The following is a 26,380-nucleotide window of genomic DNA, read 5'->3' on the forward strand; positions in this document are numbered from 1 at the left end:
TAGTCAATTAATCTATTGACCAAGGTCTCTTTTAGGCCATCAGGCTGGCACACAATTCACTATGTCTTCTGTGTGGTGGTTCCATCTAAGGCAGTTTGATTTTGTGGCCAGGGCTATTCTGTGTTGTTGATACTGTTGGATGGTGTCCTGAATGAAAGTGTACCAATGTGGTCCCACAGAACCTCTCAAGGGAGGCAAGTACAAGCCCAGGCCAGTGAATCAAACTACCTTGGATGCAACCATTACAGAGGATATCAAGCACCTCATTCTATCCTGTCCTATACCTTAGAAAAACAACACAATATTTTTTCCCCAAGTGACCTACAGGCCTGTCCAATGGTTGTTGCTAGTTACCTGAGGGCCTTGGGTCTTCTACAAGAGACCTGGGGCAACAAATTGATTAAAATGTATCCAGAGCTCAAGTGTATTCAACAGTTTAGAAAAACACTCAAATGTACCAGATCTTTAGCCTGGCTATTGCTTTTCTGTTCCCATAAAAATTTACTCTATAAATATTTCTGATAACTTTTTCATTCCCACTTTATAATTTACTCAATTATCCTTAATACATTTTCCCACTTCATAGCAGCCCACATGACTATATAATGTAATATACACACATACTCCTAATCTTAAGGAAGAAGAGAGCTAGATGCACTATACCTGATGATGGTGTTCTTTTGTGACTTCTACTTGTTAATGAACTCTGATTTTGTAGAGCATGGGTGGCATCTGAACGTGACCTCTGGTGAGATTTCCTGCCAGGCGTAGTAGGCGCATGACCTGGAAACAGGGTGGAGGCAAGGGGAGGGAGTTCTGTGATGGGAGAGCTTGGATTTGAGCCCGGACTGGGATGCTCTTTTATACGAGTACACAGGGTCAATCTTTGATGGCGCTCTGCAATATCAAAGCTACCTTCTCTCTTGGGCCTGTGAAGCAAAGAAATTAATCAACCCATGTTACCTTTGGTAAGTGATCACACCTTTACTTTTTTTTTTCTGTATCACAAAGAGTACAAATGTAGGCAATTCTAAATGAAAACCAAAATCAAATTATCTTGCTTTGCAGAAAACAGCATTTAAGTTCAGAAATAAAATAAACTGATAAATAAATCAACAAAATGAAATGATGTGCTTACCTAAGTTCATCAGAGAGTATAAGATTCTTGAGCTTGGTACCATGTGACTTCTTCCTTTGATGGCTCGTATCCACAGAAAAGGCATCAAGGAGCCAAGCACATTGCAAAGCAAAGGTGGTATCATGACGACACTGGTGCATCAGGAATGGATGCAGTACTTCTGCCAACTCATATGACTGTACATACATGTTAACCAATTGCGGTAGAAAAAAATATGTGTCTGCAGCTGGCATAGCAAAAAGACGATTCCCAATATACTGTTGCACACCTGGTTCTTTACACTTATAAAGATAACATACTGCCATGGACATGTCAAATAACTTACTTTCAAATAGTCTAAGTAGTAAAGACTGTTTTTCACAAAGTTTGCTTTTCACAGACGAACTGACACCACTGCTAGTACTACAGCAGCTCAAATCATCACTACTTGTTACATTTTTCAAACCTTTAGAAGTAGCTGATGCATCAGTTTCCTCACACTGTTCTTTGTCTCTTTCTTGTCTGACTGAAGCTGCTGTTGTACTAGTTTCATCTTGGCTATGGTCACTACCAAGTCCATGTTCCAAAGAGGATTCCATGCTTTCCACTACTGTTGTATCACTAGGAGATACATCTGTAGTGTCTGTTGGATCTTCCACTATTGTCTGATCACACGCATCTCCACTTTCACTTGTATTATCCATTTCGTTGTGGTGTGACCCCTCCATGTTGGGTTCCATGTCTAATGTTTCCGAATACACACTTTTCACATCAAAGTCTGAGTTAAGGGAGTGAGAGTCAAGCCAATCAGCACTACATGCTCGTTCTGTACTAGGTTCTCTTGTTTCACTTTCATAGCTGCAGATACCCGAGTCATCCGAGCCCAGGCTGGCCTGGCCATTGTGAGCTGTGTCACGTTTGACCACCACTGGGTACTCGGAAGTGTTTCTGCTTGGATCACGGTCTTGTAATTTGAAGCTTGGAGCATCAGAAAAGGTAAATGACAAGCTTGGCTTCAGGACTGGGATGGTGGTAGGGGGACTGATTGGAGTTTCATTCCCCTCAACCTCAGGTATTCGCTGTAAAACAGAATCTAAACTTCGGTTACGCTGATGAGATCCACTATAACTCGATGGTGGTAGTGGAGGTAGTACAATTCCCATAGACCTGCAATATTAAACAAAAAGTCAGAAAATTTTTAGGTCTGGTCATCTTTCCATATAAATCACATGACATTTCATCCTTCCTACGGCTATCCACCGTATCAGTGGCTTCATTATTTATTAGCACAAAATGTCAGTAGCCTTTTCTAAAGTCACCTATAATTCTACTCTTGATAAGGGCAGCAGATTTTGTAGAGCTAACTATGACTTCATGGGGGAGTTTAAATCTTAACCATTAGGACCTCATAACATGAATGTCTAACATGAAGAATTTATTTACCATTTGATTCCCACACATACCCATGTTCCTCCCAACTCCACAATACCCTCACACTCCAACACCAACTGCAAGTGTGGAAAGATCAAGAGGTAAACTAGCAATGTTTGCAGTTCTAGCAAAGTGGTATAGTTCCAGAATGAACTCTGGAAGGTGGATATGACAGAAACAGATGGCTTGGGAGGGAGATGAGAAACGAGTATTTTGTGGCTGTAGTGTATACTTGGTTATGTATTTCATCAACTCTTGTATGTAAGTATAAAAGCCCCATCCAAGATTAAAACACACTGTAGGGCCCAATTCATGACTGAATCTCTTTAAAGGTGCCTTGCACATCCTTAATTTCTGCCTGTATGACAACTGTTATACCACATTTTAGTGAGTTTGGACATAAATGTCATCTCAGTGCATGCATAAGCAGCACATTGGCATTCCATTACATGGGCAAGGATATGAGGATAAACTCATCAAAACCTTTTTGATCCCAGACTGCAGTAGTGTGGTACTCACACAAACAACTTGACAAAGTTCAAAGAGCAGCATTCCATATTTATGAATGGTCTTGGATAAATTAAAACCTAATAAGTAAATCAATAAAGCAGTAACACTAAAACAGAACTAGTTACTTCAGTTCTCACTTGCAGGAAACCCACAGCCCCAAGTTATCCAGTTGCCACTTTGATTGAACCAAAGCCATTCCAGAGAGAAATTTTGTATTCTTGTCCATCCCCAAGTTATCTAGTGGCCACTTTGATTGAACTGAAGCCATCCCAGAGAGACATTTTGTATTCTTGTCCAAGTTATGTTTGTGGCATAGTAACAATGTTTTGGGTCAAATGGATAGTGCAGATGATGTTTATTACCAAACCCATTTTGTGTTAATACCATTTCAGGGCTGGGTGGTGGCCTGTTTGAAGCCAGGTTAATATGATTCTTACATCTCTCATGAATGATTTCCTTCAAGATAAAAATTTTTGTAAATATTTACCTAGTTGTAGTATACAGGAAAGGTACAATGCTCGTTGGGTCCCATCTCCTATTCTCTAATTTTCTAACATACCTTGATTCAAATACATGTACAGTCCAAACTCAATCTATATCCTTGATTTCTAATTATCATAATTTGATTTGAACTCTTGTATTGTTGAGCTTGGACTATTTCACCTTTTAAGCTGTTCCACATATTCATGCACCTATATGGAAATCTTTCTTCGAAACCTTTCGACATGTGGTCTTCCTTAATCTACTCCCGTGACCTCTTAAATCCTTCCTATCTTTAATCTGAAGACCTCTTCTGTCAACGCAGTGGCCTGAATACTGTTATCATATCACCTCTTTCCCTTTGATCTTTCAAAGTTGGTAGACCCAGTACTTTTAGTCTCTCATATGGTTTATCTGCCAGGCTGGGGACCAATTTGGTTGCTGCCCTTTGTATTCTCTCAATCTTGCTTATATTCTTCACTCTGTGTGGGGACCGTACCACTGATGCTTATTCCAGTCTTGGATGTATCAGGGTTTCTACGAGTCTTTTCATTATCTCTTCATCCACATAGTGGAACACCACTTCAATCTTCTGCAGTAGTCTGTATGTCTCTCCCACAACCATGCTGGTATGTCTATCAGGTGACAGGTTGTCTTTTATCAACACTTTTCATGATTTTTGTATCATCTACAAACATGCTGGCATAGCTTGTTGTTCCTTTCATCATGTCATTGACATACACAAGAAACATTATTGGTACAAACACTGAACATTGTGAAACTATGCTTGCTACTGCTCTCCAACTTGACCCCTTATCCTTTGTCCTCATGTGTCATTCCTTCAAAAAGTCTTTCATCCATTACAGTAGTTTACTATTCAGTCCTCCAATATGGTCCAATTCACATATGTTGACTGCGAGGTACTTTATCAAATGCCTTCTCTAGGTCGAGGTACATACAGTCTACCTGGTCCTCTCTCTCTTGCAGTGCATCAATCACTCAAGTAAAAACTTAAAAGGTTTGACACACGTGACCTTCTATATCTGAAACCAAACTTACTGTCTGTCAGAATGTTCTTCTCTTCAAGATCATTGGTACACTGATCTTTCACAATCCTTTCACACAATTTAACTGTTGTGCTAGTTAGTGATACAGGCCTATAATTTAGTGGTGTCTCCTTGTATGTGTGTGTGTGTGTATTTACCTAGTTGTATTATACAAGAAAGGGAGTTATGCTGGCAGTGACCTGTAATTCCTTATGCTGGTAGTGACCTGTAATTGTATCTCTCAGCATCTAGTTTGTTATTAAATTCTTGTATGGTTTTTGCACACAATAATGTGTGTGTGTGCACATTTTTCTTTAATGGATGTGTTCTTGGGTACCAGTGTTCAGTAGCAATAATTACATAATTTCTTCATTGTTCCTCTTTGTTCAATACTATAAAGCTATACTACTGGACGATACTATAAAGCTATACTACTGGACAAATGAAAATACCTAAAATCAAGGCTGAAGTTTCGCTGGTGGGTTGATCTGGTCTTCCTAGGGGCATGTCCTCCTCCTGAGAGTGGTGGGTGCCGTTTTCCATGAACAGTTGCTACTTCAAGACGAGAACAAGAAGATAATGCTGTCCCCGCTGGTGGGCTTTGGTGTGGCAAGTGATGACAGGCTCCGTCCTGCTGGTCCTCAAGGGAACGAGGGTTCAGAGGACCCGGAGATGAAAGAGAAGAGGAAGGCTGCCGTGACGCCATAGTGAATGGCGGGAGCCAAACCAATACAAGGGAAAGTACCTAGCATTGGGTACAGATACCCTCTTCTATGCATCCACCCCAACATGTCGTTGCATCACACACCCTGTAGAAGGAAAAGTAATAGTACTAATTAATCAACTATTCTTTTCCATAATGATATATGTGATCATCCAAATCTTAAAATCACATGGTCAAGATGATCCCCTAAAAGGCCACTATCGGTATAGGCAAAAATTAATTCTTGTAAACCAGTACACTGCACATCCTTGTGAAAGATGCAGTTACCCAAATGTACACACACATACCAACTTGCAACATATACAAAAGAAGTGAAGCTTGTGAGGTCCATTCTTTTTCTCCAGCAATCAAACTTGGCTTTAATTTCATTAATGATTTTAGACTAGATTACATTTTCTTTTAGGCTATCCCATGAATTGACATAGTAAAAAAAAAAAAAAAAAAAAAAAAAAATATATATATATATATATATACACACACACACACATATATATATATATTATATCTGATGTGTACTTCTATTTCCTCATCAAATTGTTCCCAAGAACTCATGATCCCTCCTATCCTAAACCATGAGATCTCCATCAGTTTTATTTAGTGACATCATTGCCTGAACACCACAATATTGTCATCTCTCCATCCATGCAATGAAAAGCTACTCTTATATCTATCACCACCCTGTATAGCCTTATGTCTTGCCCACAATCTTGCTTACGTGTTTGGTGGTAAAAACTAGCCATAACAAACATTACCAAAACCTTTCTGCTTTGAAACATTCTCTTCTCACTGAATAAATCACTGATGTATTTCTTCCTAATTTCCTCCATTTCCATCAGTAAGAATTGTTATGGTAGCTAGAGACATAAATAAGACATTCAACAAAGTTTCCAGAACAAAATAGTTGACTTTTCAGCAGGTAGCAGTGCAGTAACCCAAAATAACCAAATATCCCGGACAAAACATTGTACAATGGAGTCCTACTAGGAGCAATACTCTAATCTATGCTATTTAACCTCTTTACAATCTCCCAATACACATCCACAACATAACCCCACTGCACTCACCTATGCAGACTACCTACTGATTACAACAAAGGATTACTAAGGAAGAGCATGCTGATAGGAGACCTTTTGGTCCATAACTAGGTTGGATGAGGGAAAATAAATAAACAAATAAATAGATAAATGAATAAATTGAATAACAACATATAACAGAAAAATAATAATAAATCATAATAAACAAGACATAAATAATAAAAAATATAGATAATAATAACCAAAAAAGGCAGACATTACAAAATATTTCTTAGGTGTTTATCTCAATGAATCTTAAAACTTCGAACTGTACTACATTGCACTGCCTTTGTAGGAAGATTATTCCATTCATTTACTTCATGGTTGGCAAAGTTGGGTCTACCCACTTCCAAATTAAATCTACTTCCTTACAGTCTGAGACCATTATTTCTTGTCCGATTCACATGCTGTGTGAAAATTTTGTCATTTTTGATGTTCTTAATTTCCTTTACAATCTTAAAGACCTACATCAAATCACCCGAGTCTATGCTTTTTAAAGGAATATAGATTCATATGTTTTTGTTGATTTTCATATTTGTTTCTGATATTTGGAATCAGCTTTGTGGCACACTGTTATATTTCTTTCCAATCTGTCAATGCCTTTAAACGAAATTCAGCGACCATGCAGATACAGCATATTCCAAATGTGGATTAACTAATGATTTACATAACTTGTTAATGACAGAGAGACTTTTAAAATACAAAGATCACGCAGTCCTAGAATCTTATTTGCCTTCCGTGGCAGAAATACACTGCTTAGATGATTTGAGCTCATCATTGATAATTATGCCCAGATACTTATCATCCACTTATATCAATGACTTTCCAAATAACTTGTAATTGTACTTGTTATCTTTACCTATGTGCATAACTTGACATTTACTTGTGTTAAATTTCATTAGCCACTTTTCAGATCACTGCTGTAGTTTATCTAGATCTTCTTGAATATCTAATTGATTTAAGTGATCATTTGCCATTCCGCACAGTTTTGAATCATCAGCTAATTTGAAGACAAATTTCATGGTCTTTATCATTTATAAAGTACTATGAATGGAAGAGACCCAAGTACAGAACCCTGAGGGACTCCACTTGTAACATTTCTCCATCTAGAAGTTTTGCCATTTTGAACAACTCTGTTTACAATCATTTAACCAATTACTGGTCCAGCTTAATAAGCTACCACTCATTCTGTGTGAAACTAATTAAGCAAATATCAAAAGCCTTATCAAAGTCCAGATATATTAAATCTATATTGTTTCTTTTGACATAATTTGAGATCACTGTATTGTAGATTTCGAGTAGGTTAGTTATGCAGGATTTCTGTCTGAATCCATGCTGTCATTTATTAAACAGTTACTTTCTAAAAGGTGTTCAATAGCATTTCTGATAATTGTTTCCACCATTTTTCCAACAACTGAAGTTAAACTTATAGGCCTGTAGTTCATTGGCTTTTTTTTTGTCACCCTTTTTGAATATGGGGTAATGTTAACTACCATTCTCTTGGGACATTTCCATATATGATTTTTTTTTCATAATAATTTCTAAGGAAACAACAGTCGCATCTTTTATTTCCTTTAAGATTTTTGGATGTCATCCATCAGGCACTGGTATTTTATTAACTTTAAGCTTTTAATTTTTCTTTACCCCTAGACATACCATAGGCTTCAGTTAGGATTTCAATGTGAGGTGTCTCATTTATGAATACCAAGCTAAAAGAATTGTTCAAAATATCATACATTTCTTTATTTGAATATTCAAGTTGACTATCAGCAGATAATAGTGGGCCAATGTAATTCCTATAAGTTTCTTATCTCTAATGCAACTATAGAATTCTTTGGAATTCTTTTTGGATTTATCAACGATACTCATGTTGCATTGTCACTTTCTTTAATCCTTCTGTATCATCACACAACTTTGACAGTCGTTAGGTGCACCATAGCACTTGTATTTCTTATAAGCCTGTCTCTTTCTAGCAATATTTTTTTCAGTTTCTTTGTCAAGCCATTTTGGGCGAGTCTGATTTGCTGGTCATCCGTCCTTAAATGGGATGTAAGTACAAATCATCTTTGTAATTGTATTTTGAAATATTTCCCACATCTCATCTACAAGCCTTTTGCTTAATTTTGCCTCCCAGCCTATAAGCTGAAGTTCCTGACATAGTCCATTGAACTGAGCTTAGGTGAAATCGGGTATTTTAGATACACATCTACCAATTTTTTTTTTTTTTTTGCAGCATCAATACTACAGCTAAGAACACCGAAGCCTACTTAGGCAAACTAGGATATCTTAGAAATAACATAAGAGCATTACTCCGGAAATCATCAGCAACACTACTCCCTCCATACAAGTGGAAAAAGAAAGGGGAAAAAAAAAAAAAAAAAAAAAAAAAAAAAAATATATATATATATATATATATATATATATACACAGTGATATCAAAAGGTCTTCACCTTCCACCCCACATGCCAAAGATCTGACAGTGAAAACCATCAACAAAAACAATCATACTAAAATTACTCACAAGCACGGGCTTTGGACAACAGAAGAAAACTAATTTTTGTCTACAAACAATTTGTAAGAACTACATTCAACTCCACTTCCACATTATGGTTCTCCAGTCAACAAAACTAAAATAAGACACTTTACAAACTTTATAAAGTGTTGAGAGGAATAACTGGATACACCAAAACTAGCCCGACAGAACACTAGGAACAGAAACTAAAATTCTCACCACTGAAGATCATATGAAAATGATAAGATACAGTGCATACAGTTCTGTTAGCACAACCAGCTTCACAAAATAAAAGGCAGAAGTAGCAGCATACTACTTAAATAGAGACAAGCTTTCACTTGTATCCCAAAATACATACACATATCAGCACATTCAAAGGATTACAAAGGATTACAAAGGCAAAGCATGCCGACAGGAGACCTTTTGATCCATATCTAGGTCGGATGCAAAAAAAAAAAAAAAAAAATCATATTAATAATAAATTAAAACTATAACAATGTAAATAACAATTAAAATACATAAATAAATGCATTGGTATAGTTGAATAACAAACAAACAGGTAAATAGTAAATGATAATAAATTGACATATAACTAATAATAAATGAACATCAGACAGACAAATTATAACAAAACAAAAACAAATAATATAACATAAATTATAATAATTACAGCATCTTACTTAGGTATTTATCTAAATGATTCTTAAAGCTTCGAACTGAACTACATTGCACTACCTGTGCAGGAAGTTTATTCCATTCATTAACTACACGGTTGGCAAAGTTGTTTCTACCTACTTCCAAATTGAATCTATTTCCGGACAGTTTGAGACCATTGTTTCTTGTCTGATTCTCATTCAATGTGAAAATTTTGTCACTTTTGATGTTGTCAATTCCCTTTAAAATCTTAAAGACCTGTATCAAGTCACCTCTGAGTCTACGCTTTTTTAGGGAAAACAGATTCATGTGCTTAAGTCGATTTTCGTATGATTTATTTTTGATATTTGGAATCAGTTTTGTGGCTCGCCGTTGTACTTTTTCCAGTCTGTCAATGTCTTTAATGAGATTCGGTGACCATACAGAAACAGCATATTCCAAATGTGGACGAACTAACGATTTATATAGCTTGTTAATGAGTGATGGACTTTTGAAATCAAAAGATCGCGCAATCAAACCCACATCACAAAACAAGCTTTTCAAATTCAATACTTCATCAAAACACCACAGACACCAACCCCATACTAACAATAATAAAAATTAAATACAATATAATGTACATGTATACGAGTACATACATATAACAAGGGCTTTCCCTCTTACCAGGGTGGTAGCAAAAGCCAAGGGCATAAAACCACTCCCACCCATTTCATCCCCACATATTCCACTCCCATTCACCACCCCTCCCTCCCTCTCTTTTCTTGCCTCTTAGATGACGGGCCATCCCTGCATCTTGCCCACTCCCCTGGATCAGAAGTAATGCAGCAAGACACAGCAAGGCTGCTTCATTTAACTGGCAAGCCTCCTTCTCTGTCTTCTCATGCAAAAAGAGAAGATGGGGAGAAATCCCTTTGGGATAAGTCAAAATATCATTCAAACATACTCCCTCACCACCCATCCCCCACCCACCCCTTTCCATGTATCCCAGCATCATCCATACACAACCATTCTCCACTCACCTCTATCTTGTCTTCTCCCATCCTTCCTCAACAGACTCATTCTTTCCATGTGTCCAAACCATTCTAATACTCTTTCATCAACCCTATTTCCCAATTTCAACCCCACTCTCCTCCTCACCTTTGTTTCTCACACTACCCAGCCTAGTAACCCCTACCATACTTCTTGGGCATTTCATCTAAAACACATTTAAACTCTTCCCCTTTTAGGTTCCATGTTTCTGCCCCATATAGTGTTGTTGGCACAATCACCCCTTCATACAATCTCCCCTTAGCATTCATTCCCAAATGTCTATTTCAATCTACATTCTACCTCCACTCCCTTTCCTACCACATTTGCCCCCAAGTATCTAAAGCTATCTACTTCCTCTAGTTTCTCTCCCTTAACCCCTTGAATATGATGATGCCTACGTAGGCATCATGAAGCACAAGTGAGCATATGTGAATGCTGGTGTCGGCTTCCTGATTATATTTATTTTGTAGTTGTAGCTGAGTGACCATCTTGTTCTGTGAAGAGGTTTGATAACTTTTTCAGTGGTTACAAACATTCCGGGTGAACAAGAATGAGTATAACAGCCGTAACTTTATATTCTATAATGTGTGTATAGTGATGCATCATCGTACGTCAGGCAGTTAATGTGCACAAGAATATTTGACTCGTATTGAAGAGGTTAATACTCACTTTCAATTTGCTGCCATCCTCTCCCCTTGTATATCTCATCATCTTACTTTTACTCACATTTATCTTCAACTTCCTTCTTTTGAACACCTCCCCAAACTCCTTCACTAACTTCCATAATCCCACCTCTGATCCTGCTACAAGCACAGTGCTGTCAGCAAACAACAACTGTGTTATCTCCCATTTTTCTCCATTTTCTTTAACCATCTCCAATCTCTAGCCCATTACCCTTGCATTTACCTTTCACACAACCCCATTTATGTATAAATTGAACAGCCATGGTAATATGACACATCCCTGGCAAAGTCCTACGTTCACCTCAAACCACTCATTCTCTCCACTTCTAACTCTAACACAGGCTCTGCTACTCTTGTAAAAACTTTTGACTGCTCTTAACAATTTTCCTCCTGTCCCATATATCTGTAATACCTTCCACAGTGCCTTCCTGTCTACCCTGCCATAAGCTTTTTCCAAATTCATAAAGGACCAGAAAACATCTTTACCTTTTCCTAAAGTTTTATCACGTATCTATATATAAATCTGATCAACATAACCTCTACCTGTCCTAAACCCACTATTCCTACAAAGGATTACAAAGGCGGAGCATGCCGACAGGAGACCTTTTGGTCCATAACTAGGTCGGATGCGAATATATATATATATATATAAATGATAAAAAAAAAAAAATAAAGATAATATAAATAATAAATTAATTAAATAGTATATAGGTATAGTTAAATGAGCAAACAGGTAAATAACAATAAACTGACAAATAAATAATAAATGGAAATCAAGCAAATAATAAACAGACAAATAATAACAAACAAATAATCAAATAATATAAAATAAATGGCAGTCATTACAGCATCTTATCCAAATGTTTATCTAAATGAATCTTAAAAGCTTCAAACTGAACTACACAGCACTGCCTCTGCAGGAAGTTTATTCCATTCATTAACTACATGGTTGGCAAAGTTGTTTCTATCCACTTCCAAATTAAATTTATTTCTTGACAGTTTGAGACCATTATTTCTTGTTGGATTCTCATTCAGTGTAAGCATTCTGTCACTTTTGATGTTGTTAATCCCCTTTAGAATCTTAAATACCTGTATCAAGGCACCTCTGAGTCTACGCTTTTTTAGGGAAAACAGATTCATATGTTTTAGTTGATTTTCGTATGACTTATTTTTTATATTTGGAATCAGTTTTGTGACTCTCCTTTGTACTTCTTCCAATCTGTCAATGTCTTTAATGAGATTCTGTGACCATACAGAAACTGCATATTCCAAATGTGGACGAACTAACGATTTATATAGCTTGTTAAAGAAAGATGAGCTTTTGAAGTCAAAAGATCGCGCGATCAGTCCTAGAATCTTATTTGCTTTCTCAGAGGCTGAAATGCACTGCTTAGATGATTTGAGAATGTTACTGACAATTACCCCTAGATCCTTCTCACTATCCACTTTTGTTAACGAATTTCCAAATAACTTGTAATCGTACTTACTGTTATTTCTTACCTATGTGCATAACCTTGCATTTACTTGTGTTAAATTTCATTAGCCACTAAGACCATTGCTGTAATTTATCTAAATCTTCTTGAATATCTACTTCATTGAAGTGATCATTTGCCATCCCGCACAATTTTGTATCATCAGCAAATTTGGAGACAATAGATTTTAGTCTGTGGTCTATATCATTTATATATACTATGAATAAAGTGGCCCAAGAATGGAACCCTGAGGAACTCCACTTGTAACATTTTTCCATCTAGAAGTTTTGCCATTTAAAACAACTCTCTGTTTTCAATCATTCAACCAATTTCTAGTCCAACTTAATAGGCTGCCACTTACTCCGTGTGAAGCTAATTTAGTAAGTAGTCTTTCGTGGGGGATGGTATCAAAAGTTTTTGCAAAGTCTAAATATATTAAATCTATATTGTTTCTTTTGTCATAACTCGAGATGACTGTTGTAGAATTCGAGTAAATTAGTCACGCAAGAATGTTTCTGTCAGAATCCATGCTGGCTATCATTTATCAAACAGTTACTTTCTAAATGATGTTCGATAGCATCTCTGATGATAGTTTCCAATTACTCCCTCTATTCATCTCCTAATCTTTTCAATCAAAACCCTCCCATATGCCTTCCTAACTACACTTGACAAACTGATCCCTCTGAAACTACTACACTCACATTTGTCCCCTTTGCCCTTGTAAAGCGGAACTATACACATATACTGGCACTCCTCCAGTTCTCTGAAACTCTACCCTCTTTTAGACAAACACTGAAAAACCTCACCAGCCAGTCCATCACCATTGTACCTCCCTTTTTTAGATACCCTGCATGACACCCATCTAACCCAGGTGCCTTACCTGCTATTGTCATCTTAACTGCTTTCATCTAAAGTTTCCTTATTTTTCCTCCATTTTTCACATTCATCACTCATTTTCTTAGCATTTCCCACTGCAACTACCTTTCCCTCCATATCTTAGCTCCTTGTATTTACATTGTGTTGTAAAAGTGCAGGGTTGCATAAACACAGCAAAGGAAACATGGACTGGAAGTAAAGCGTTTATTCCTGACATTTTGTCTATTGACGTCAAGAATAAACGCTTCACTTCCAGTCCATGTTTCCTTTGCCGTGTTTATGTAACTTGTTCACATGGATTTTCAGTGTAGGATTGTTTCTACATCACTGGCTTATAGTAATAGCGAGAAGGAATAGCTGCCAGTTGTCAGCTAATGTGAAAAGGTGGAGAAAATGCAAGGCTGACAGAGGAATCATAGGTCCAGTCCTGAAACAATGTGTGAAGCCCTAGAGCATTCAAATTTCAATTTTGCCATATTTAGCATGGGAGGAAGCAGTATTGTTGTATACCCCCATGTCTCTTGTGCTAAACACAGGCATACAAATTACCACCAATCCCTTGTACTTCCTAAGGTAATTAAACTTTTGTTTTGTTTAGCATAGGAGGAGTGGGGGAACAGACTGGACCACTATGTATGCATACTACACTCCTGACCCAAAAACCCATAAACACACCTAATATCCAAATGCAGGTGCAAAGATGACATTTTGCTTCCAGATTGGGTCAAAGATCTCTATAAACTAACTTTATTTCCTCCATATTTCAACATAAAAAGAGGTGACAACCAGTAAATATTCACCCTCATCTTACCACTATAAACTGGTGACATACAAACAGTCCTACACTAACAGAGCTAAGTGAGAATACAAACAGGTTAGAAATGACTGCAAAAGAACTCAAAGAGGGGCAGAAAAGAACTTTGATTAATCAACAAATCTATTGCCTTGTGTTTCTCTTGTAGGCCCACATGTCAATCAAGGAATAAATATTGTGTTATCTAGGAATACTTAGTATGAGGCAGTGTAGTATAAGGTGGTCAATGCCTTCTGTGTGATGGCTGCATTTGGGACGATTAGATTTTGTGGCCAAACCTATTGTGTACTGGTACTGTTCCAGTGGTGGATGGTACCCTATGATTCTTGTTTCTCTGAGGAGGAATTTTCCTGTGGGACTGACGTCAGGTAGGTGGGGTGAGGAACGGGTGGAGCACTGAATTTGGTGGTCTGTCTTGAACAGTTTAACAATTTGAATATGCATTAGTGGATATATTTTGGTACATGTGGCAGTGTTGTCTATGTTTGAATAGTATGCTGCTGGTGCATTTATTTGTTAAAGTCTTGGGACAAGTATGTCTGAGGGGTCTAGTATAGATCAGTGTTCCTATTGTTTTCATATATCCCATGGGGAGGTTTTTGGTTTATGAGTGCAGGTGTTCTATTGAGGTGGTTTTCTTGTTACTATTTTAAATGCATTATTTTGTAGTTTGTATTGTAGCTGTGTCTTTTTCTTGGTTGCTGGGAACCAAGCTATGGAAGCATAGCTGCATATGGTTCTTATGAGCTGTTTGTAAACTATTTTACTTTGTTACCCAAAAGCACATGCTCACAACTGATTTTAGTAGGTTTATTTTCTTGTTGAAAAGGGTTTCATTGATAAATGCAAGGATCATCCAAAACCATTCTTTAACTTCATTAATGGTAAACTGAGCAACGGAGAAGGAATCTCAAAATTAAGAGTAGATAAGTTTTTGAGGAAGCATTAGCTTGAGCTGAAGTAATGAATGCAAGTTTTCAATCCGTTTTCACTAATGAGAATGATTTTGTGAAGGACAGAAACGTGTGCAATAAACGTAGGTTAGAGGATATAAACATTGAAGCGAAGGAAAAGTTCTTGGAACCCCTACATGCAAGAAAAACACCTGGGACTGATGTTATTACAAACTCGATACTTAAAGAATACAAAGAACAGTTGATAGACGAGATTCACTCCAATTGTGTGTTCACTAAAAGTAGTGATGTAGGATTGGAAGTGGGCAAATGTAGTACCAATCCATAAAGAAGGAAGCATACATTTACCACTGAACTATTGACCAGTGTCCCTGACCTATATCTGTGAAATTATGTGGAAAAAAGTGAAAATTCTGTAGGTGCAATACATTGAAAATTATTAACAATTTTACAATCAATATATTTTTACATCCAGACGATTATGTGTGTCAAAACTTTTAAATATTTACTCAAGAAAGATAGATGTGTTGCGAGAGAGGGTTGAGTGGATTGTGTGTACAATACCTAGCTTGTGAGATGGCTTTTGACAATGTCCCTCACAGTCTATTATGGAAACTGGAATATATGGAAAAATTTAAAGAGATATTCTTATATGGATGAGACATTTCCTAAAGTGTAAATGAGGCCAAAAGTGAGAGACAAGATATCAGGATGGAGGGCAGGGACCAGAAGTCCATAAATGACACAATGAAAGGTACAAGCTAGATCATGCAAAAACCATGGGAAGAATGACAGATGATGAGAACTGTAGGTTGTTGCAAATTTTGATACCATACTGGCATAAACTTGGACCCAGGAGTGGAAAATGAATGTCAATGGCAAAAATGGAAAGTACTGGAAATGGGTACTAGCTCAAAAAGATCATTGTTAAATTACTCTATGGGAAATGAGTTGATTGCAAAGGCAAAAGAAAAGAAAGAGCTTTGAGAGTTAATAAGGGACGACCTGTCACTGAACATCCACATCAGTAAGGCTATGGTGTGGATGTACAAATTTTTTAAGAACATACAGGTGGCCTTTCACTACATGGATGAAGAGATTATGAAAATCATTGAGACCCCACTTAGTCCAAGACTGGAATGTGCAACAGTGATATGATCCCCACACAAAGTTAAATACAAAAGATCAAAAGAACATGACTACTTGAACCACAGCAATATGCACAGACATTGCAAGGGGCAGGTGCTTTGGGCTGGAAATTGGGCACTTCACTCTTTTGTATTATTTGTATTTGGCGACTATCTGGTAGGGCGTAATACAATTTTCCACATTTTAATTTCTGAATGGTAAGAAAATGGAAAAAGCCTGTGAGAAATAATTCATTTATATGTATTTTTGTGAAGGGCACTTTTGGGGCACAGGGCAAAGGGGCAGGTGCTCGGGCACCACCAGCACCACCCCCATCTGCACAGGCCTGTTGAACCAAAATGATTTCCAACCTTGCAGATAAGTCATACAAGGAGAAACCGGAAGCACTGGCCCTACCATTATTGAAGGATTGAACACAGGGGACTTGATTGCAGTGTTTAGGTCACTGAAGGACAAATTTGATAGAGAAAATCTGTTAATCTGAGAAGGGAGGTCCTGAACATCTGAAGGATGTGAAGAAATTCATTTACCACATAAATGCATGAATTCCAAGAGAAGCTCAAGAGTTGATGTAACACAAGCTGGCCATTCATGAATCTAAAATGATGTATGATAATTGAAGACTGACTTACTGAAGTGATGGGGTTTACCATTGATTTAACATTCAGTGAAAGTCCCCACAAAAAAAAAAAAAAAAAAAAAAAAAAAAAAAAAAAAAAAAATACATAAATAAATAAATACAATAAAATAAATAAATCCTTGAACAAAAAGGTGATGCTGTACAACAAAAACAATTCTGGCAGCCTTAAAATGTCATGGATCAATATAACAACAGGCAACACGGCAATTATTTGCACTGCACTATCAAGTAGATTTCCTTCAAATTTACACACACACATTGACAACAGTGAAGTATTTAGTAGTAACTGCAGTGAGGATATGGATGATTCTGCTTCAGACAACAAATATTCACTGCTAGACAATTTATGCATTATCTGTTACATAACACAACCCCCCTATTTCCTTTATCTCTGGGCAGTTCATATGGTGGTTGTGTTCATTTCACAATTTAGTTTTACTACAATTCCTCCAGTGTTGATCATTCCATACTCTAATTATATGACAATGGGAGTTATTTACATTCATATACGTTGAGATGTTGTTATCCTCATTAACAGAAAATGCAGTTTGTATGATGGCAACAGTTGGGATAGTGGGAGGATGGGAGTGGCCAGTTGTGGTGTCCATGAACCAAGAGAGAAAATGGTGATGAATCATCCATTTCCCTTTTAGCCATTTCTGTAATATATATATATATATATATTTTTCACATTATTTTGCTTATTTTTCCAAGAAATATATAGTGATTTATGGTTGATACTAACATGACAAAAACCAATGGTGGGTACCTGCAAGTGCAAGGTCCTGCAAGATGGTTAGCAAAGCTGCCCATTTTCAAAACACGTCACCTCCCCCTCCATCAGGAGAAGTAGGCATGAGGTACTAACACTGTCTCCAGACATTGCTAATGATATCTATCAATTTCAATTGTATTTCTTACAACCAGCGACTGCTCCCCTTCCTCTACCACTTTCAACTAGTGAGGTAAAAACACTCCTATACTAATACAGCACAGACAAGTCTAAAATTTCTTCCCAGGGAAATCTACAGCAGGCCCCAAAGACCATTGTCAGCCATTGTGAGACTGCAGGTTTTCCACTTAGTAAAACTCGAAGCAACAATTTACCAATATGATATAAACAAAATTGTTCCTATTTCAATTGTGCATTTAATAACATTGCACACAAATGAAAACAACAGAAATGACATAGTTGAAAGAGTGAAAGGTTTCATTTCCAGTATTGAATGCATTTTTGTACTGTACTCATAGGCTTCTTAATAATAAAAGGTGATGTTTGTGGAAAATCAATCTATATCCCAAGACTTCTTCCCCCTTACATGGGAGGTAGCCAGTCAAAGCATGCACCTAACCCAACTCCTATCCATTACACATTTGTTTCCCTTTTATCTTTGCTCCTTGTGGACAAAGGGTTATCCCTGTTCCCTGGCTGGTCAGAAGCAAGGCAGCAAATCACAACACATACAAAGCAAGGCCAGCCACTTCTACTACATGGCAATCCTTCTTGTCCCCTCATGTAAAAAAGAAAAGACTAGGAAAAATCCATTTTGGTCATGCCAATTTATTTCCCCAAAACAGGAAAATGCTCTATTAAATGCAATGAAAGCCTTTTACCAGCGTGCATCCCTTTCATTCAACAGGGACCCCTTGTTATTAAATGCAACAAAAGCCTTTTACCAGAGTGCATCCCTTTCATTCAACAGGGACCCCTTGTTCAAGGATTTTCACTTTTCATATAGATGTACAAACTCCAGGAATAGCCTATGCAATGAAATAGTAAAGTGAAACCATTTATGATTTAGAAATTAAGGGTCACATAAAGAATTGTCACCCCAGAACGCCCACATGAAAAATTGCCACCCCATAAGATCCCACCTGAAGAATTGTCATCCCATTATGCCAAATATTAACAGTGGAATAAAGATTAGGTTAGGTTGAATGAAGGTTATTATTATTGTCATCAATTTATACAAACGAAGAATCATAAACCCACGATGGCCCACATGAAGAATTGTCACCCTAGGATAGCCCACATGAAGAATTGTCACCTTGTCGAAGTCAAGGGTGGCGATTCTTTATGAGATCCAAAATTATGACAACTGGAGAACAGGACCCCATAGGCATTGATCCCCTCCTAAATACTATCATTAGATAAATACAACACAGGTATGTCAAAGTTTCTTTCAAAAAATATCTATGAGGAGGGGGGAGGGGTCAAGGACCACTACCAGACACTATGGGGCTGTGGTTTTCTAGTGAAACTTTAGGTAACAATTATTCCTATTACAAGTTTTTTTCTAAATGAAAATTCATAAGCAATAATAATAATAATGAATTATCTGATGAAGGTATGGATATTTTGGTGCAATTTTCTACAAAACTGGATAACCAAACCTAGCACTCTCTTAAGCATGTGCTAATATGTTGATATTTTGGGTTGTACTTGCAGAAAATGTTTCACCAACTCCTCCTATGCTAGATGACACTTTCCCTTTTACCACGGATACTACAAGGCTTTATTCAAGTTTATTTCACTCCTAAGGAGGAGCGGGGTGCCTACTCTCCACACCAGGTAACTTCTACTTTTCCTCTGAGTGCTGTCAGGCTATTCATCTCTATGAGATCCCCTTAATAGCAACGGTGTTTAAGAAAAACAAAGAAACTGAACAAGAAATCAGAAAAACAGCTGATTTTCTCTATGACGAGGTGAAGTATGTACTGTACTTCGGTGGGCTACCACGGGCAAGGGAGGGGCAGTCCTTGGCTTGTGCTCCATAAAACAACCAGACGACTGTTGTCACACTTCCACGACCGAAAGCGTACTCTGGTAGCGTTATTTTGCAATCACGCACCTTTTGATAAAAGATTACTGGGGAATCTTGACGTAACCTTTATTGTTTACATAATGAGAATTTCGTTCTCACCACGATCTACTTCATGGGAATACGATCCCCCATTGAATAAATTGCACAACATTCTCGTCCATTCATAAATTTCCTGTCGTGGTTGGACTCATCTCTTTCTGAAAATGTTCATCGCTATTGGTGATATTTTTTCGGACTAGTCAAGTAACCTCACAGGCTGACAGAAGTCAAGACAGACAAACACACAGACAGGCAGACAGACCCCCGTCATTTCGCCCTGACACTTCGAGTTCTTCACGCTTGACACATCTTCCAAATAACCCTTTCCCCTACGCATGTTGCCTTCCCACTCTTGGAATATCTAATCAAAGGTAACCTTAGGCTTACCTCGCATCCTTCATCCATATGCTGAGCTGGTAGACTAAATCTAAGGAGAATATCGTCAGTTCCCCTTCTGTCTGTCCTCTCATCGATACTTCCTCCCGATACGGAGACGATGTCCACGTCCATAAGTAAACACTTCAGTACGTTTTTTTCAATTCCACATATACATTTCCCAACCCCACTTCACACTATGCCTTTCACAAATCAATAAAGGGCACTCACAATGGTCAAACAAATAAAAAATGCACAAGTTGACACCCTTACGCCCTCCCCTCCAAACTGCCACAACGAGACTGAACTACAAGCAGCAAACATGTATGTAGAGGACCCTCGCCTGGCTCTCGGCTGTGCGCGCGCAGCTTCAATCGCAAGGAAGAACTTTCCAATATGGAAACTATTTTCTCTTTTCAGAAACCACTGCAGCCAATGATGCAGCTTCTAAAACAAAAATTTCCCGAAAGCTGGTCACATTGCAGCACAACGAAAACGAATACAATAACTTGATCAACTGAGAGGAAGGAGCACATATTTCTTCCATGGTGCGTGCGTGCGTACGTACGAACTTGAAAGCTGATCGTACGGGTGGGGCAGATGTTGTCAGATGGGCGCTACGGGTGGCTGCTGTTGCCACCTATACCCCCTCCCTTAGTACGCTTTCCAACTCCTCCCTGCACATACGCATTTCTACGAACACTGTCAACCACATAAGCATCTATCCCGTCATAAACCGAGCCTCGCAATAGCACCTATCTCCTTACTTTTTACTACACTGTTGCCCAATGTGGCAACCACCACACGACTTTCATCAGCAACAGGGCGGACCCCAAGACGTTTGTCACAGTAAATCCATAGTGTGGCACATTACTGAGGGTAGGCAGCGGTACACTGCCTTGTGTCAACCAATCTAATCTCGCCACACTTGCATCTTTACTTGTTCTGGCCCTTAGACAAGGCCTTGCGCTACGCGATCGCTTCATGTCGACTGGGGTAGTGTTGTGGCATCATCATCATATCTAATGTCAGATGATAGAGAACAAGATTTAAAGTGCCTGCTCCTCCTACCTCTAAATATACGTATACAGGCACACAAAAAAAACATACAGCTTCAGAACTGAAGACAGGAAGGCAAGGAGCATAACTTTTATTCTGCACATTGTATACAAATGATTGGGTAGATGCGCGCATACAGCTTCCTGTTATAGTAGTTGCCTTGATCGATGCGGAAGTCTCGAATACAATCCCCCAAATAAGATTATTCATTGGTATTGCTAGTCTTTACTCCTTCAGCAAGAGGGTGGTTGGTGTGCGTGTGTGATTCACCACGGTCTTGGATCACGTGTTGGACTCGTGATAGACAACTATTACCCTCAGCTCATATATGACCGATCTATGGGTAATGCTGTGACCTTACAAATACACACACACACAACACTCCCCGCCCACAAGATTCGGAATGCCGGCTCGCAGCGCCGCAATATTGAAATTATTTCAGCCCTATACGAGAATCGTACTTGGTCCGCTGCGGTTACGCACGCTACCACTGCGCCGTATACAAGTTCTGAGCTCTCACCCAAAAAGGTAACAGCTGTCGATCACAACTCCCGCGAGTGATCGAAGACAATGGTGAATTACATACGGTGCCCGATGATTCATAAGCACGATGAAACCTACTAGGTTCCAAATAAATTCTATGAACACACAATTTGTTCAATAAATCAACACAATTTCATGTAAATTTTGCATAATTCATGTACTCAGAAATGAGTTTACAGCTAAAATTATTCATACCACACGCAAGAAAACTTCCCACTATAAAGACCATATGCCTATTTCACTGGGAGAGAGAAGTGGAGATGCTCAAATGACTTTCATTGCCGATGACACAACATATCCCATCAGCATAATCCATCACGCGGAGATTAATCATCAAATTGGTGGAGTCATTTCCAACGCGAGTCAACCGACGCCCTTCCATCCTGTCACGTACATAGTTCTGATTGCGTCAAGCTAAAGGCACGAATTAAGACTAACGATTACTAACACTGCGTCCCGCTGACACAGTAAATTAAATACACGATAATAAGTGTGCTTTTACATATTATGGAATACAAATTAATCTTTCGGGTTAGTAAGTTGTTCAACACAAAAAAGACCCCATGATTTGATAGAAGGTTATACAAACATTACGCATGGAAATTATTTACAGGCTTTAAGCGTAACTTATATATATATCTATATATATATATATATATATATATATATATATATATATATATATAATGAAATACAATAAATGGTGACACATGGTTGAAAGGTAACATATACGGCTTCTACAGTATCACAACTATGACTAATTGTTTGTGTGTTTAACTAACTGTGGTATACAGGCAAGGAGCAACGCTAGTTGGTTCAGTCTCTTACTCTAAAATTTATCATACCTAGTCTCAAATTAATGAACAGTCAACTCTGTGCGCGTGTGTGTGTGTGTGTGTTGGGGAGGGTGTCCTATTCCTACGAACGAAATCTGTCGGTTAATAATTAACCACCCACTTCTATAGTGGACAGTTGTTCCAACGTTTATTTTCTCCAACCCATGTCAGTCTTTAGAAGCGCTTCACTAAGTCCTACCTATCAGTAAAATGTTGAGTAGACAAACAGACAAAATAGATAACCTCAGACCTGGATCAGCGCCATCTACTGAGCTGTCACGGGATTTTTAGCCGTTGGGTCTCCCATGCCGCGCGCTACTATCTAGTTTTAGTCACCGGCCATGATCCACTCGGCCGAGCTTTCCTCACAGGTTCTACAATAATCAGAAACGATTGTGTGACCATCAATCACGTGACGAGAAGTGCTGGTGAATAGAACGAAATCCCCAGGCTTAATTTTTCGTGCCATTACTAAGGATTCGTTTGACTGGGGTATTCCGATTGATTAATGCGACTCCAATAGCATATCGCTAGTTTAGCGTGAGGAAATTTATTAAATAAACATACGCCAGATATACACCTTACTATAGTTTAAGAAGAATTGTGATAAACTTAATACTATTTGATAAACTGACTTTAGACACGACGAAGCGAGCAATAAGCTCCGATGGGTGCATACTCACTGTGCTGGGAAGTTATTTGGCACACATGAATATTTTAACGCAAGGCATAAAAGTACGCGAAAGGAATTTCAGGAGACACAGAGATACCTCCTTGGATTACATGATTATTGTGCTTTTACAGGTATACATATTTGGGTTTATAACCCTATATGTTTGGGTCTATAACTAACTTATTAGCAAACACATTTTCGTGTTATTCCTAACTTGGTTACTACACATTAACAGAATACATGTTTGGTCAAGTCTGAGTAATAATGTTCTAACGTCAAAACAAGCCAACCTGACATTTTTAGAAAAGCGTCCTCTGAGTGGGTTTAATTTCTGACGAGTTTAACAGAAACGCAACAATGCCATCGGAACCTCAGTAACTACAAACTTAGTCTTATGATCTTGCCAACTTGCTCTTCTGAGTGTAGTTTTCTTATAATTCCCGTAAACCAACACGACACACAGGAGAAAATCACCATGACTTCATCATGACACCATGTTAACTTTAGGGCTATTATTCATACCAAGTGTCTGACTCCACATTTCCTGGTACAACAAAAGATAAAATTCCACGTATGGCAAAAATGGTGAGGTACAAAAGTTAATAAACATAACCATCCGGTATGAAATGACGTTGCCATGAAAATATAAATAACAATGTGAAATAAAAACAACTTTCCACGTATAACACAATCGTACACTGATCCCAGTAAATGCATTCCTACTCGTTTTACTATGGCCTCTCTCCTACATAGCCCACCACAAGAGACCACATTTTTTCTAGGCGAGCAGACTCAAATAAAAAAAAACTTTGACTGAAAGTAAGAAACCTGTAGCACGAGCGTCATCTGTTGTACGCTAGCCTAACGTGCTCTTATTAACAATAAAATTACCCAAATTTAAAAGCTAACTGCGCTACGGAATTCGATTTGTATGATCTTTATTTCTTTTCCCATTTATTTTTTTTCATTTATTTTTGAGTGTAGCTACAAGTGAATATAAATATATATACCATTTTAATATTGCAGCTAATGAAGCACATGGTATTACATGGGCTACATATACTTATTGGTTACGAAATAAATTGTGAATGATGTTATATCTACTTTTGTTAGTGCGATAATATATATTACTGTTTTTTCTTGTCAGTATAACATACGGGTGCGAGCATGTCTTTGTCAACCTAAATATTAATACCTAACAAACTGCAGAAACCACTGTACAAGGAAGACCATGAAGGCTGCCGTGAGCAGCAGATCTTAAGGCTTCATTCACAGGGACAAAAGGTCACGACCCAGACAAGGACGGGTGAGTGGGTGGGCCACTTTACATATTCCATCATCACCTCAGAACAAACTCTCACTGCCTTGGTTCACCCTAAAATGTATCCGATTTTTTTTTCAGTTATCAGTGTAACTGCACTGACTTGAATGTTATAACTTGTATGGAAACAAGTGTACTGTATCCAACATCTTTCTGGATATAGTGGTGCTCTGAACTAGAGTAAAATTACTGCATTAGCATTTAATCAGCAATAACTAAAATTTCTATCCTTGGGAACAATATTGCACCAAAGAGGCGTTTAAGGGGGGAAGCAGAATTGAAGAATAGAAGTTAAAAAGTTGTCACCATTCTTTTTCTGGGCAGATATTAGTTAAAAAGTGTGACTTCTCCACAGGGATGTCACTAGTTCTCAAATTCTGACTGCATAAAATTTATGCAGTCAATAGCCATACCGGGGGTAAAACCATGGTAAACTGGTATATATTGTATCCACTGTACTATGGGAAAAATGGACAATATGAAGTTTGACTTGTTTCAGCATTACCTGGCTAGTTAGGTAACTACCTCTGTTATACAATATCAATTAATCTATCTCTGGAGCAGATGTATTGATAATACCATGTGTTTGATGTGTCCTTAGCACAAGGTTTGAGCTTAGGGTGAGGATGGAGTATAGCGGAGGCCATCACCTACCAGAGAACACCTCTCTATTAAGGTCTTAAGGCCTTAACCACCAGATGAAACTACTCTTATAGCATCGTTATTCTTAATACTTACTGTACAGTATACAATGTTTGAAAGTACAGTATTACAGACATGCTCAGGCAATTTTGATAAACCTTACATTGGTACTTCCATATGTAGTCTCAGTTTTTCTGCACTATCAACTGAAGCCTAATCCAATTACAAATTTACAAAACTTTTATTGTATATTGGTGTATCTACCCCTGCAAAAATACTGTCTCTAATAGAATTTGACCCACAGCCATCAAATGTATAGCACTGTTAGTCAGTTCCTTTGGCATTTATTGATGCATATTCCAACAATGATCCACTGGCAGCACAACAGATCTGTGCAGCTGACCAATACCAGTGCCATATATTGATGCATTTCAAATCTTAACTGCACAAGTATTTGTTCCCACTACACAGCCTCCTCTTATGGACACCCTACCTGCAGCCCAAGGACCTACCAAATAAGCATAATTTTCAATTGATGCTTACTCCAACAATGGATCCATTGACAGTGAATGCAATTGGTCACTAGTAGAGGTTGGTTGATATACATACAATTTAGTTACACTTGGTCTAGGCCCAAAGACAGGTGCCTACTAGCAAGAAGGCTTGCATCAGCTAGGGTTAGGACATTTCAGAAAGCAACCCAATGCAAGACATACCCATCATTACCTTGCTGTTCACATCCTCACCTCTACCAATGACTTGGCACAAAATCACTTTTACTTTCACCATCTACACTAATCTTCTTTTCTTTCCCTCAAATATTATGAGAAGCAATTTGATGTTTGCACCCCGTCTCCTACTTTTGCAGGGCAGCAACATAGAAATAAACATAGGCCCCTACAATACCATGAATGTAACAACCCACTTACACACAACCTATCAC

General features: G+C 38.0%; 1 protein-coding gene across 5 annotated transcripts in view; it reads right to left on the reverse strand.

Moving 5' to 3' along the window:
• fwd (phosphatidylinositol 4-kinase beta fwd) overlaps positions 1 to 26,380 on the reverse strand; it is an 80,510-nt gene that overhangs the window by 19,491 nt on the left and 34,639 nt on the right. For 3 of the 5 annotated variants that reach the window (XM_076174545.1, XM_076174544.1, XM_076174543.1), the window contains exons 2-4: positions 5,037 to 5,393; positions 1,139 to 2,284; positions 664 to 929 (exon numbers count right to left, since the gene is read on the reverse strand). In XM_076174545.1, coding sequence (XP_076030660.1) covers positions 664 to 929; positions 1,139 to 2,284; positions 5,037 to 5,290 — 1,666 coding nt within the window. In that variant the 5' untranslated portion in view covers positions 5,291 to 5,393. Of the gene's footprint in view, positions 1 to 663; positions 930 to 1,138; positions 2,285 to 5,036; positions 5,394 to 20,375; positions 20,676 to 26,380 lie in introns of those variants that run through there. The other 2 variants (XM_076174542.1, XM_076174546.1) reach the window with 2 other exon arrangements.

The sequence above is a fragment of the Oratosquilla oratoria genome, chromosome 36 (genome assembly GCF_046742065.1).
Source record: "Oratosquilla oratoria isolate Oo_2021 chromosome 36, ASM4674206v1, whole genome shotgun sequence".
In the NCBI taxonomy this organism is placed as follows: domain Eukaryota; kingdom Metazoa; phylum Arthropoda; class Malacostraca; order Stomatopoda; family Squillidae; genus Oratosquilla; species Oratosquilla oratoria.